Raw genomic sequence first — 15,787 nt, 5'->3', positions numbered from 1 at the left:
CCCACTACTCAACTACAACATCATCTGTTACCCACTACCTTACCTGTCACCCACTACTCAACTACAACATCACCTGTCACCCACTACTCAACTACAACATCATCTGTCACCCACTACCTTACCTGTCACCCACTACTCAACTACAACATCACCTGTCACCCACTACTCTACTACAACATCATCCGTTACCCACTACCTTACCTGTCACCCACTACTCAACTACAACATCACCTGTCACCCACTACTCAACTACAACATCATCCGTTACCCACTACCTTACCTGTCACCCACTACTCAACTACAACATCATCTGTCACCCACTACTCAACTACAACATCATCTGTCACCCACTACCTTACCTGTCACCCACTACTCAACTACAACATCATCTGTCACCCACTACTCAACTACAACATCATCTGTCACCCACTACCTTACCTGTCACCCACTACTCAACTACAACATCATCTGTCAACCCGTTATTCACCCGTCTCATCACCCACTCAGCATCCACCTTACGCTTGAACCCCCCTTGCCAATTCGACAATCCCCTCACCTGTCTCGTCGCTCTCTCCCCCCCCCCCCTCTTCCTACAATCCACTCACCTGTATATTTACTTGTCTGCCAGTCCACACTCAAATGTCTCCCCATTCGGCTTCATGTTCGCTCACCTGCCTGGCCAAGCACTCACCTGACTCTCACCTGTACTGCTATCCACTAAACCGAATACCCACTCACCTGTTATACACATTCTCACCTATCTGACTTATCAACTTACCTATCTGACTACTCACCTGCCTTTGCGACAATTCACTCCCGTGTCTGATTATATACTCAACGCTCTGCCCGTCAACTTGCATGTGTAGTGACTTGTACCCTGTCACTGTGTGGTGCCGGGACTTAATTACAGATCAATTTAGACCTTGTTGGTCACCCCGTGCCCCTTATAAATATCAACGTTCATCCTACAAAGGCCCATCACAAGGGAGAAACACAAACAAATAGACAAAGTTTTTTTTCTGCCCGTATTGAAACGGCTGTACGTGTATGGACCTGAAAACTCGATTTCCCTGTACAAGAATACGGGGTAAACCGTATGGATTGACAAGATAAACTAGGGTATTTGTCTTGCTTCCTGACTTCCTGAATGCCCACCAAACCTCCTTGACCTACCTGCATGTTCACCCGAAACTCTGTCCGGTCAATATGCCTATCTGTTTATCCATTGAGCCCCTGTTGTTGTATCGCTGCATTTCTGTTCGCAACAGTCTATAATACAATGGCCACATTTACAAGACTGTTAACGATTACTAGATTAAATAGACACGGTGTTGTGTCTATCGGTTAATCGCTAATGTATTAAGAAGTACCTCTACTGCATATGTAAAATTGATGCGCGTATATTTTCAAGATGTTATGACACTGGCTTCATATTTGAAAACAGCGATCCTGTACAGCTTTCACACAAGGACGCGTAATATTACACTGGATGCTCTATATTCTGCAAGACTCACAACACCCCATTTCATTTCATAAAAATGTTGAATGAGAACGATCACATTGTTGTTGCCCTAAAAGGAGCTGGGCCCTTTTTTGTTTACATTATTTTCAGGGTTGTTGGCGGGAATTTGTTATGAAATCATGATGCGTGAAAAGCTGGTCGTTTCGTTTTGTTGGTGTCAGCCCTAAACTGGTTTTTGAGCACCCATTGTTCCAAACTTCCGTTCAACCCCACGGTGCAATTTGTATACAGCCTTTTGAGATGTAATGGTGGTGTGTAGTTCACCCAGAAATGCTCGTCTTTAAATAGGACTGAGCGATGCAGACACCTTTTTTCGATATCTTACCTTTAGCGGAATGTGTGTTGTTTTACGTTAAAAACACGGTGTAGCTGTCCGATACAGTATGTATTATTATTGTACTGCATGTTATTCAGCATGAAATCTGACGTTTCACTCCATGTGCCGGGAGTTTCTTTAGGAATTCAGTTCCTGAACATGATGCCAGCACATGGAGTGAACCGTTGGACATCATGCCAAACACATGGTACAACCCGAAAACGTAACAGAATGCTAAAGCCACCGCATTGTTTACAAGTCTTACCTTGTGACACAATAATATAATAGCCCCCCCTCCCCCTTAACTTGTATTTAAGAGCTTGTCTCTTGGATTTTGCCTCACTTGATACAGTAAATTTAGCTGTGACGGTCCCACCTGATGACGGAGACTTGTGTTGCCTCCGAAACGTCGTGATTTATAATTTGATTTCTATTATTATTTCTATTATTGTAATTTTTATTATTTATTTTTACCTACGTGACTTTACCGAAAAAACCTAAGAGTACACAATAATATATCTGCACTGGAACATCATTTCTGTTGTGTTTTTATGCTGTCACAAAAGATGACACCATTTGTATACATCTGAAGTGTTGTTGAAGACGCGTGGACAACGGGGTAAGGCACACGTATTTATTTACACAAAGGGCTTACAGTACTAGAGGGATGTATCGGCCCCCTCACCCGTACAACTGGGAATTCACCCCTAGCTAGCCTTCCTAGCTGAGTCCTCCGCTAACGGGCTAGGGGAGGCTGTCTGGCCCGACACTGGTTAGTCGGGCTACGGTACCCGGAATCCCAGAGGTCTGACTCTGGTTCCGGGACCACGCCACTGGCTCCAGCCTGCACTGCCCTTACAAGGGCGGCGTCCCAGGGGGAGTCCAGGGCCTATCTGGCTGGTCTTCTCTCTTCTCTTAACTACTCTAAGACTGAGCCCCGAGCTCTCTGGCTCAACCCTTTTTATACCCCGTTAGAGGATCGAAACCCCCCTCACGCCGTCCAGTACGGACGTCGTTGCGGGCACCACCCCGTGTGCTCACGGAGACCCCGCCCACTGTGTCTGTTTTCCATTAGCCCCTATGTAAACAGCCCTACACAAACAGACCCTCTGTAACAGCCCTACATCACCCCCCCCTGTACAGCTCGCAGCCGTCCCGGCTGCAACAACTTTCAATAAAGGTTATTCAACCCCTGGATCCCCGCGTGTGCCTTAAAAAAACGTTTTTAACGCTAACTTGAAGGAACCAACAGTAACAACAACAACAACGACAATGACAACAACAAAACCCTCAACCCCGAAAGGGAACAATCCGACGCACCCCCCCCCGAATAAATACGGATACCGTAAGAACGAGCTATATACAATTTGTAGCGAAGCCACAATGCACACCAATGGGCAGGGGACACCCCCCCCCCCACACAACACACAATGAACACAACATATATATACAAATCTTGCGGTTCCTCAACAGTCTGCGCATTTTTGCGCGTGTCCTTGCGGTTTCACAACAGTTTGCGCATTTTTGCGCGTGTCCTTGCGGCGGGCCCCTCACACGGGGGAACCCCGGGTGGCGGACCGTCAGGTGGCAATCGTCCGTCCGGGAGCGGGGCCTCCTCTGATGCCTCGTGACTGTTGGTATCCCCAGAAGGGGTGGTCGGGCGTGAGCCCGTCAGTCTCGATGCACCTGGAGGTGGCACGGCCGGCAAGGCATTAGGTGAGCGCGGTGGGGACGGACCTAGTGAGTCGGTCGACCCCCCACACGTCTGGCCACGCATGTGTGAAGTGGGTTTGTGTGCCGCGACGAAAGGTTTCAACCGAGAGGGGTGCACGAACCATCGCCGCTTCCCCCAACGAATGCGCACGCACTGTGGTCGCAGGACCTCGACCACTTCCACAGGCCCCCGCCACGGTCGCGCCAGCTTTGGGGAGGTAGCCAGGGGTACTTGGGGACAGTGCAACCATGCCCTGTCCCCCGGTTTCCACTGTATGACATGCGCTCGACCCAACCTGAGGCGCTCGTTCGCCTTTTGACGGAGGTCCGAGTTTAACCTCGCAGCATCCCGTGCCTCTGTTAACTTAGCCAAATTAAATTTGACGTGGTCAGCCAATTTTGTTTTACCTTGCTGGTCGGGGATCTGCAGCTGGGCGCGAACAGGCGGGTCGGGTTCGCGACCGTACATAAGGTAAAAGGGGGAAAACCCCGTAGCTGCATGGGGTGCCATCCGATATGCCGCCAAGACCCCCTGAATATGCAGGTCCCAATCAGTCTGGGAATCTGAGACCTGCTGTGCCATCATTGACGAAATGGTGCGATGCAGGCGCTCGACCATTCCGTCAGTCTGTGGGTGATACGGGGAGGTCCGAATTTTCTTTGTGCCTAAGAGGTCACAGACTTGTTTAAGTAATTTGCTGGAAAAATTTTTACCCTGGTCGGTCAGCAGCCGTTCCGGGGCACCTTTGTCCAGGACGTATCCCTGAACAAAGGCGTCCACGATGGCTGCTGCCGACTGGTTGGCAAGGGGCCAGGCCATGGGCCAGCGCGTAAAATACTCGACACCTGTCAGCAAATACTTATTGCCCCTGGGGGTGGCGGGAAATGGGCCCAAGATGTCCAGTGCGACCAGCTCATTTATTCTGGACACCTTGATCGATTGTAAAGGCGGGTTAGACTCCCGCGCCGGCGGTTTCCGCTGCGCACACCGCGGGCATGAACTCAGAAGATCCCCCACATCCTTTGTCATACCAGGCCAAAAAAATCTAGCTGTATTAGTGCGAGGGTCTTTAGAGTCCCCAGATGTAACAGGCGCTCATGCGCGGCCCACACCACTTTGCCTCGCAACTCCGAAGGGACGACCAGCCGATGTCGCTGTGATTTTGCGTCCCAGTGCATGAGCAGACCCTGTACCATTTCCCATGCACCCGAATCACCTTTCACCCGGCCAGCACCCCCGACGCGACGACGCCACCCGAGGAGGGAGGTGTCCTCCATTTGGAGGCGCCCCCACTCAGTGACGGGCAACCCCAACAGGGAATCCCTTCCCTGTTGTTCGATAGAATTATCAGCCAGTGGCTCGTCATCGTCGGTGGCTGCCAGGATCGGGACCGATGCGTCCCCTGAAGGTCTGCAACGTCCCGACCCCAGGAGGCATGCACATTCCGAGGCGGTTGGCATGCGTGACAGAGCGTCCGCGTTGGTATGGCGAACGCCCTTACGGTAAGTGGTCTCAAAATCAAAATCCTGGAGAACCTCCAACCATCGAGACAACTGTCCCGATGGTTGTTGAACTCGCAGGGCATACTGTAGTGCCGCATGATCTGTGCGGACGGTGAAATGCCGACCGTACAGATATGGGCGGTACTGTTGGCCAACAGTTCTCTACGGGTAACACAATATCTCTGCTCCGCAGGAGACAACACCCGACTACCGTATGCGACCACCCGTTCAACGCCATCAACCACCTGGGAAAGCACACCCCCAATACCCGTGTTGCTCGCATCGGTGTCGAGCAAAAAGGGTTTCGAAAAATCAGGGTAGATCAAGGGAGGGGCTTTCACCAGGGCGTCCCGAAGGGAGCGGAACGCAGCCTCCTCCTCTTGACCCCAGTGGAAACGAACCCCTTTAGATGTTAGAGCGTGCAGGGGTTTTGCAATTGTTGCAAAATCAGCAACAAACCGTCGATAATACGACGCGAACCCAATAAAACTCCTGACCTCTCCCACTGTGGTGGGAGTCGGCCAGGAGCTGACACACTGCGTTTTGGCGGGAATCGGTAGCAATACCCGAGCGTCCCACGATGTGCCCCAAATAACGCACCGAATCACGCAACAAATGGCATTTTTGGGGCTTAAATTTCAAATTAGCAGCCCGCATCTTTAGGAAAACTGCCCGCAACCTCTGGAGATGGTCATCAAAAGTTTTACTAAAGACGATAACGTCATCCAAATAAATGAGGCACGACTCCCATTGCAGTCCAGCCAAAACCAATTCCATCAAACGCTGGAAAGTTGCCGGCGCTGAGTGCAAGCCCATCGGCAACCTGTTGAATTGAAACAAGCCGTGCGGTGTACGAAAAGCAGTTTTAGGCTTAGACTCATCATCCAGAGGAAGCTGCCAGAATCCCGAAAGTAAATCGAGTGTGGAAAAGAATCGCGCTCCCGCCAAAGCGTCAAGCGATTCATCCATCCGAGGGAGCGGGTATGCGTCGGCAACCGAAATTTTATTAAGACGCCGGAAGTCAACGCAAAACCGCAACGAACCGTCCTGCTTTTTAACCAGGACGATCGGCGCTCCCCAAGGGCTGGTGGAAGGAGAAATGATGTCCGCGGCTAACATGTCATCAACAGCCGATTTGACATGTTCCTTTTCGGCGGGACTCAACCGAAACGGATTTTGGCGAATTGGCGCGCTGTCACCCGTGTCAATATGGTGACGCAGCAAGTGAGTGCAGCCCAAATCATATTTATCTCGACTAAAAACGTCGGAAAATTCTCGCAATAGCGTTTTAAGTTGTTGACGCTCTGAATCGGACAGGTCCGTCGATCCCGCACAAAGCGCCTCGAGCCACCCTTCATCGCTGTCCGAACGCGGTCGCGACGCAGGGACAGTGTTGACGGAATTGACGGCGGGCTCCTCACACGGCACCGGCGTTGCGTGAGCAAGCACGGTCCCCTGTGGGAGCACCACCGTCCGCGAGCCCACGTTTAGGACCGCGATGAAGGGTTCACTATCCCCTCTCACTATGGTCTGGGCCGGTAGTAAATCAGGTCCACTAACCCCGGCCCTCGACGGTCCCAACAGTACCCCTTGCGCCCCGGCACCCTTAACGAGGGGCCGCCGAAGCTTCAAGGGCACCAACATTTGCGTTCCCGGAGGAACGCGTACCGTTCTCTCCACGAACGCCGGCACCGTCGCGAACGCCGTCCGAGTCGCAACTGGTGATGGCAGGAACGCCATGCGTCTGCCCGATGGAAGCTCTATGCACCCCTGGTCGATCAAAATTACAATCGGCATTTTGGCCAGGAAGTCCGTCCCCAGCAGGCACGGAACCGCCAGCGAGGACGAAACAAAAATCGGCCCAGACAATTTAATTTCCCCAATACAAATTTGGGCACGAATTTGTCCGATGATGCCAAGTGAGCCCCCGTTAGCCGCATAGAATGGTACGTTAACAGGCATCAAAGGACGGCTCCGGACAGGGAGAATATTGTAAATTAATTCCGAAATAATAGTCGCCGATGCCCCCGTATCGACCAGGATGCGCACTTCCACCCCGTCGATATATCCTACAACGGCCGACGACCCCGACGATGCGGCAACCACACGATCGGCCAGCACGGACCACTGGCCGGGTTCGATATGGGTACCCGGAGTGGTGCGTGATGGTGCGATGGTGCGTGATACCGGCCCCCCTCTCGTCGCGGTGTTTGAGTGCGTGACGGGTGTGTGTGTGGGCCAAACGTGTGGGGTGCCGCGACTCGCCGGTTTTTGACGGTGGAGCTTGGGATGAGGCCCGTCGTCCCGGTGAGGTGTCGTCCCGCGCTGACGAGGAGAGCGGCACCCCGAGGCGACGTGGCCCCGGACGCCGCAGTTATAACACCGCGGGAGCGACGCCGGAGGTGACGAGTGGTCGGAACGGCCTGACCCGTCCTGGCCCGGCCTTGCACTCGTCGCCTGTTGCCGTCGGTGGTCGACGGCGTAGAGTTCCTCCGTCGGAAGGGTGGCTGCAGCCACCGCACGCCCCGCCGATGCCCTGCTGGCTTTGCGTCGAAGCGACAGGAGGTTTGCGTGGAGGAGCCGCGCCGCCTGGAGCGATGTCATTTCCGCGTCCTCCTGTGCGACGACAGCGATGTCTAGATCGTCGGCCAGGAGGAGTATCTTCTCCGTTACCATAGCGTCGATGCCGTCGTCATCCATCCGGGGGAAGGCCGACTTGGCCATCGCCAGGAGGCTCGTTCGGTACGCTAGGGGCGACTCCTTCTCTCCCCGCTTGCGGTCGTAGAACTCTTGTCTGCATTCCGCCGACGGTCCGTAGACCCCTCCCAGCAGCTGCAGCGCCATCGGTAACGTGGAGCGCCTTTCCTTGGGTGCCGATGTTAGGGCGGCAAGCGCGTCGCCGTCCAGGAGCGCCGGCAGGGCGCTGAGAGCTTCTTCGTCCGTCCATTTAGCCATCTCCTGGTGGGCGAGGAAGCGTCTTTGAAAGCCGCTCCAGTCGCCCTCTGCGCCCACGAATTCTTTAAGCGGGGGCAGCCTTTGGTGTAGCGCAGCGGCTGCCGTGGAGTCCCGTGGACTGCTGCCTCCCCGACTCGGCTGCGTCTCGGCGCGAATGGCAGATGGCATCGCCTGTCGCAGCTTTGATGACGCGCCCTCCTCCGTCGTTGATGCAGCAGCCCCAGCGCGGCCGATGTCGGACCCCAGGTTGAGGTTGGCCACGCCCCTAGCGGTCGCTGCGTCGATGGCGGGAATTTCAAAATTTAAATCTTCAGAAATGGCGGGAAGGCGCTCCACACGCCAGTTCCTCTCGCCCCGCGGTGGACCACCAGCCGCCAGCCGTGTGATGTCCCCCAGCGCAGCGGCAGCGGCGTAGAGCAGTTCCGCCAGCCTCTCATGAGCCAGCCTCAGGTCGTCTCCCCGCTGCTCCTCTTCATGGCGATGCTCCGGTAAGCCCGCATCCGGCCCCGGCTGCACGTCGTCTAGTAGAGCCATCTCGGGCTCGGCAATTTCGGCGGCGTCCTCCGCCCGCTGTTCCCTGGCTCGAGCTGTTTGGCGCGTGTCCATGTTCTTGGTTCTTCTGACGCCAGATGAAGTGTTGTTGAAGACGCGTGGACAACGGGGTAAGGCACACGTATTTATTTACACAAAGGGCTTACAGTACTAGAGGGATGTATCGGCCCCCTCACCCGTACAACTGGGAATTCACCCCTAGCTAGCCTTCCTAGCTGAGTCCTCCGCTAACGGGCTAGGGGAGGCTGTCTGGCCCGACACTGGTTAGTCGGGCTACGGTACCCGGAATCCCAGAGGTCTGACTCTGGTTCCGGGACCACGCCACTGGCTCCAGCCTGCACTGCCCTTACAAGGGCGGCGTCCCAGGGGGAGTCCAGGGCCTATCTGGCTGGTCTTCTCTCTTCTCTTAACTACTCTAAGACTGAGCCCCGAGCTCTCTGGCTCAACCCTTTTTATACCCCGTTAGAGGATCGAAACCCCCCTCACGCCGTCCAGTACGGACGTCGTTGCGGGCACCACCCCGTGTGCTCACGGAGACCCCGCCCACTGTGTCTGTTTTCCATTAGCCCCTATGTAAACAGCCCTACACAAACAGACCCTCTGTAACAGCCCTACACATCTGATTTCAAAGACACATGGTGATTACATATTGTCCTTCTTACAGAGACAACCACCTCAGATATCAGACTTTTCCATTGTGTAATGTTTCATTAAAAAAAAAACACAACACTGATAATGAGCTTCCTGTATGTACAGTGAACACATTCTCAAGGGGTGACAGTCACTAAAATAAATCACAATTTGGCTTGGATTGTGTCAGCTATGTTGTTCGTAAGGACACAGGACTTTTTCTTGGATATTTGAAAGTGTGATATATATGTCTGTATGCCTTGTTCCGATGTGTGTTGCCCACCGTATTACCTTTCCCATATACCCTGCGTGTTAGCGAGAGCACAGGTTTTGTTTACGAAGAAGCAGTGCATCATGTTATTGCTCGTTCGTGTGTCCATGTTCACCTGTCTGCGTGGGTTAGGAGGAATTGTGAAACGTGTCAGTACCTTTGTGTGCTTATAAGTGGGGAGCGGTAGTGTAGGGGTCAGCGCGCCGAACTACGAACCCGGCGATCTGAGTTCCATTCCCGCTCACGACCAACATCGGTGACGAATATCTGAACCGGTCCTGGGCCTCCCATAGTTGACTCAGCCTCAAATGAGACACTGGTGTGATGTGTAAACATCGCCGCAAGGGAGACAAAGGCGGCCAGGCGTGGTGCTGGTCACCTGCCCCCTTAGGTGATGCTCGCTAACAGCACTTGCTCCAACCGTCTGCTAAGGCTGTATGGGGGATCTTACTCTTGTATTCCTGTATGAGTTTGCGAGTCCCTATGGAAAGTTAGGACATTTATTAATCCCAAATGTCTCTCAAAACATGCTTGACTGCAAGATTTCGCCACGGGATTCATTCTGTACTTATCCATGATAGGCGTATTTTCATTGCATGCTTATGCAATATTGAATACTGTACAGTAGTTATCACACGTGAACATTACCATGGGAAATTGTTATTCTGTACATGTAGTGCTGTAGTTGGTAAGAAGTCGAAATTCCATGAAGAGGAAAGGGCTGTGCAACGTTTATAATATCACGATGCTGATACGCAAAATAAGATGTTATCTTTTAGGTTGCAGTCGGGTTCCTATATATTTGACCTTTTGCAGCCTGAATAAATGAAGTTCATGAACCAGTGATATTATGGCTGTTCTACATATGAACCTCATGGCGGGACCCCGGGGTCCCGAATAAACGGAAGTCAAAATCGTAATTAATACATTTTTGGCGACTCCGTCCCACCGCGCACATAAATGGCGCGACCCACGTGGCGCGGATCATTCTGTTGTCATGTCCAAGCGCAGCAGCGAGGACGAATGCGCACAAGAGCTGAACAAGCGAATGCCACTCAATGCTCGGGTTTGGGCAGGATCATAAGTCGTATCCAAAGCTGCTCAAACTGCCTACAGCAGCGGTGCCCAACCTTTTTGGCACCAGGGACCTGTTTCGTGAATTTTTTCACGGACCGCTGGGGGAGAGGTCATCATTGGGTCTTACCATCCTTTTCAAAGAAGCTCTCCAGCGACGTTTGTTTTTTTTGCTCATTTTGGCTAGGGGTTAGCAACTTGTGGGCTTACCAAAACTGTGCCTGTGACAAGTGCGCAGTGCGGGAAAGAGGCGCGGATGGAAGTGGTAAATAAAATAATGGGCTGGCAACACGTGCGGACTCACCGCTCACCTACTGCTGTGCGGCCTGGTTCCTAACAGGTCACGGGGGTTGGGGACCCATGGCCTAAAGGACTTAAGTCCTTTATTTGTCATAACGGGATGCATAACACAGTGAAACTGCTCTCTTATCTTCATTATTATTTGTGACCTACCAATGTCTGCAGCCAGGATCAATCGATGACAATCCTATTACCTGCAGATATTTAACAGACGAGATGCGTTGCACCGTTAAGTCCTCCTGTTTGATAATACTTCTCTTGTCGGTATGCATCTGTGCAGATAGGTTTTTTTCTTGCGGTTAAGCCATAGCCCCACATACCGCGCGTATCAATGCGGATAAGAGGAGCGGCGACCCACTACTCTGTAGAGTAACATTGGTATAAACGCTTGTTACAATATGAACAGCGCATTGAAAAGGCGTGCTATTTTATGTACTGTTTACAAAGCGTATACACAAATCCACACTGAGAAACATGATGATTGACAGAGGGGTGTAAATGATTTTTTCGACAGTGTATTTAAATAGAGGTACTGCAGGTAAGTAGTTTTCAGTTTTAAAGGCATAGTTTAACAAGACTTGCCACCATCCTTCAAAGCCATTGGTGAAAAAGAGCAAAGTTTTTGTGTAAATGATGATTTCATGTTTATGCGAGAGCTGGGGGCTTATAGGACCCCAGGGTGTCGCCATAAGGTTCATATGGGCAGTGGTATGGCCAGCATACAAAGCCCCACTGTGCATCAACGTATTTATTGTTGGCAAAGTGGTTTTCATAGTGTGATATCATAATATGGCATGGCACAGCATGGTAATGTGCAGTTGCTGCAGAGTGCAATGCGATATTGCATAAGCAGGGTAGTAATGACTCAATGCAGCTTGGGATATATTTTGTTATATACATTGTGAAATATATTTATTTTCATTCAATGTTTCCACAGTGTTTCGTACACACGTATTCTTTGCCTGCTAAAAAAAAAATCCGTTTACTTAACTTTTTGAATAAACTATCTAAATGGATGGAAGTGGCCAAGTATAGCACTCTCACCCCACCCCCCCGCCCCGGGCTGTACCCACACGTGCGCAGATACCCTAATTCGCTGGGTATGAATTGTTTTTTTGGAAAATGTGGAAGCGCGTGACCCTGTGAGTGGGCACGTGCACACGCAGGGAGGAAGAGATCATGCAGTTCAGTATTCCCTCGTTATTCGCGAGGGATATGTTCGGGATATGATCGCGATTAGAACATTTAGTGGATAACAATACAGGCCGACGAAAACCTATTTTATTTGAAATTTGTTTTATTGCCTTCAATAAATACGTAAATACGCGAGTGAGTACGTGAAAATGATATCATCACTCTATCATTTTATCTAATCACTTTCTTGCATCACATTCTCTCTCATCACTTTATCTCTCACTTCATCTCATTACATTATCGCATCACATTTTTTACACGCATTCTTTTAACTCACTGTTGTCGTATCCTCAAATCTTGTAACTCAATTTTAACCCACTTCCCAATGTGATATCGACTGCAAACTTGGTATACTTATGTCATACTGATGACAATACTATATTATATCATAATAAAACAAATTTTTTTACATACATTTTTATATGTTATGTTTCGGCTTGGGTCTAATTGTCCACGGTCAACTGACGTTGGCTGTAATTGGCCACGGTCCCTAACGTTGTGGCAAGCTTCGGGGCCACTTCCTGGAGTCGTGGAGTTCTGCCATTACTAGTACATTTTATAAAAGCGTGTTTTAAAAAAAGTTTTTTTTTTATATTACTTATTTCTCTCTCGATGCAGTCGTGTAGAGTTCCAGATGCGATAGGCAAAAGAGCAGATATCAAAGTCGCGAATAACGAGGGAATAATACTGTACACACTCAGTACACGTATTACCAGAACCTGACAATTGATAAAGCTTTATTTAATTCCTCCATGGGTAAAAGTTATTAAGCTATTACATTGTTTTTTCCATTTAATTCATATCAGGAACCATGGTGTAAAGTGAAGTCGAACTCACATTCAAACCATCTGTCTGGCTTCTTTCCTGCAACTTTGCTTACGTATTTTTTCTTTTAAGGCAGTGTTATGGATGAATGTTTTTAGAGTGTTTTAGTTATGTATGCTTTAGCACCACTGCCAACGCAGTATCACTAAAGTTTTGATAATATAGTAGCATTATAATTATTAAATACACTACGAGTGAGATGCACATGGTGGAAAATGCTTATTTCCGTCCGATTTTTTGGTAAAATCTTTCCAATGACAATGGGACAACTCTCCAGGGGTTAAGTGTTTCTGTCTTTTTTTTCGACACGTGCATCTGGCCATGTGTGTTTAGCTCGAGGTGAAATTATTAATTTTCCCTCATGCATTGTTATACAGTACATAGATTAGTTCAACCGCAGTTGTTTTGAAAGCCAATTTGTTTTCAGTAACCATAGTAGTTATACAACATAGCTTTCTTTACAGCTGATATTTGTTTACTTATCAGATAATGCTCATCGATTGTAAAACAAGTAATGTATATATGGTAACGATTGAGAAAGTGGTATAGCTCTGCTTCATATTTGCATAACATTTAAACTTTAAACGCTTTACATTTTGGTACACATGCAATTAGTATTATTTTAGCATTGTGGCTTACCTTTGCAAGAGTAAATCAAATACATCTATTGCAAAATATGCTATGCATGTAATTGCTGAAGAGAGTGATACTCTGGTAGAAAACGGAAATACAGATTGTGCAATTCATTTCTCATGGCTGACTTGTTAAACAAACATGTTTTTTTACGTGATTTTAGGTGATCACAGTTATGTCTACTAATTCATAAATGTGCCTCCTTCATAAATGAACAACAAGACCTTTGATGACAGTCATAATAATCAATGCAAACGAACTCTAGGAAAATACAAACTTAATAGAGTCATGGCCGTTGCAAATGTTGCTCAAGATATATTTTATCTAAACCAAAGTTTGCTAAACTATTGAAGATGAGTTCAACACGTAGGCTTTTGCGACCAATATCAGGCTATCGCCTGATGCAGTTGGTTGTAATTACCGGCAAAACGGCGTACTCGAATTGTAAATGTTGTGGGTTTACTCTCCAAACACCGGTGTGTTGAACCAGTAACGAATTTTCATGTTTTGTTCACGTGACAAACCTTACTAATTGGCTGTGTTGGGTGGTGGCGCGTTTAACGACACATTTATATTTACAATATTAAGATGTTACTGTATCCTGAATATTTGAACATCATTATTATTTACGTTTCATTTTTGCCATTGTTTGTGTTAAACAAGTTATGTAATAGATAAGCTGACAGTTGTGTTATAGTGGTATCCCATTTGGCCAATAATTGTTTCATATTTTTTACTCGTGAAACTTGGATCCTAGGCTTAAACAGAGGGTGACTGCCAAATCAACAGCCTACTTTATACTTTTGTTGTAACGCATTGTTAGACACAATGGTGGTGAGATATGTTTGGTCTCTGCGTGTACTGCCAACACTGTCAACACGGATCCCGTACATTTCATTTCTCATTAATCCCTCTGCAGTGCTTACCCATTAAATCTAAGTGTAAAGAAATGAACATCGCTTACACCGATACAATTGTAGGAGCTGAAACACTCAAAGATGGGTAGACGGAAGTGAAAACATAAAAAAGGTCTAGGAGATGAGCTGCCGCCCCTTCACCGTGCTCCGACTCACACGTGCGCCTGTTCTTCTCACCGGCACGTGTGCGCCGTTTAGCCCTAAGATGGAGGGCGGCCCGGCGGTCAAGACCAACCCGTCCAAGCGGCACCGCGACCGCCTCAACTCGGAGATGGAACGGCTGGCTGGCATGCTGCCTTTCCCCCAGGACGTCGTGGCCAAACTGGACAAGCTGTCCATCCTGCGACTGAGTGTCAGTTATCTACGCGCCAAGACCTACTTCAACGGTGAGTGATGCCACGGCCTGACATGGCCCGGTCGCTCCGTTGCTCCCGGGAGGTCCGCACGATGCCGGGATGGAAGGTGGGGAACTATAGGAGCTACCATTTGTTGCCAGTCGGCCTTACCTGGTAAAATAAAAAAAAGGTTTTTCTAATAGTTTAGTTTTGGCTCTGTTATCATGCCAATTGAAAGAAATTTAGGTGAATTATTGCAATTACTGTTTGGAAATCAAGACTCAATTCTGTCAGTCTTGTGTTTAATGCCTCGTTTGTATTGTTTTTTATTTTGATCTGTATTGTTTGACCAGTTTTGTTTGCTCCATAGACTAAATATGCCCGCGTATCATTAGCAAACATTGTGAATACTCATTGCATTGAATACATTTTAATTCGGTAATCGATTAAACGTTTCCTGCCTATTGTGCGCATTGACCCATGTAACACTTGGGTCTGTCCTGTCACCTGACATCGTTATTCCATTAATAGTCCATGGTCTCTCAGTTCACCTGGGCTGTGTCAAGGATCACAGTAATGTCACTACGATTTATGGTGAATGGTGACCTTTGTTGTTGTAGTGCACCGAGTTACCAAACTGCGCTGTTCAGTCGTGCATAGCAGTGGGCTCTTCTAGGATAATTTGACATAAAGTGAGCATCTAATGTGGTGTGTCAATATCAGCACGTGGGAGACAAATACATCTGGATAGAGTGCTATACCTACCTCCCCTGTTGATGCTGTGCTAGTGTCTACGGTGATTCCCTGACAGTACTTGTCACAGGAACATATGACTATTGTGCAGTATATGCCAGCACTACAGTGTATGTAGATCAGAAGGGAAATTAAACATCATATTCTTAGGTTTTTTCGGTAAAGTCACACGAAGCCATACAAATATACAAACACAGACATAATTTCAACCGTGATGATGGTTACAAACTGAGTAATCATTGGAAAGATGTGATTAACCATGCAAAAAAGATTTAACTACACTTATTTGGCCAA

At 48.9% G+C, this 15,787-nt stretch overlaps 1 protein-coding gene across 6 annotated transcripts in view; it reads left to right on the top strand.

Annotated features, from left to right (window-relative positions):
* Positions 1-15,787, top strand: part of LOC133345378 (aryl hydrocarbon receptor-like) — an 88,962-nt gene that overhangs the window by 12,820 nt on the left and 60,355 nt on the right. For 4 of the 6 annotated variants that reach the window (XM_061556076.1, XM_061556079.1, XM_061556078.1 and 1 more), the window contains 2 exons: positions 1,981-2,046; positions 14,604-14,791. In XM_061556076.1, coding sequence (XP_061412060.1) covers positions 1,981-2,046; positions 14,604-14,791 — 254 coding nt within the window. The remainder of the gene's footprint in view (positions 1-1,980; positions 2,047-14,603; positions 14,792-15,787) is intronic. The other 2 variants (XM_061556077.1, XM_061556081.1) reach the window with 1 other exon arrangement.

This window comes from Lethenteron reissneri, chromosome 21 (genome assembly GCF_015708825.2).
Source record: "Lethenteron reissneri isolate LAM-NWPU_2019-01 chromosome 21, ASM1570882v1, whole genome shotgun sequence".
NCBI lineage: Eukaryota > Metazoa > Chordata > Hyperoartia > Petromyzontiformes > Petromyzontidae > Lethenteron > Lethenteron reissneri.
This window is presented reverse-complemented; position numbering and strand designations above follow the sequence as displayed.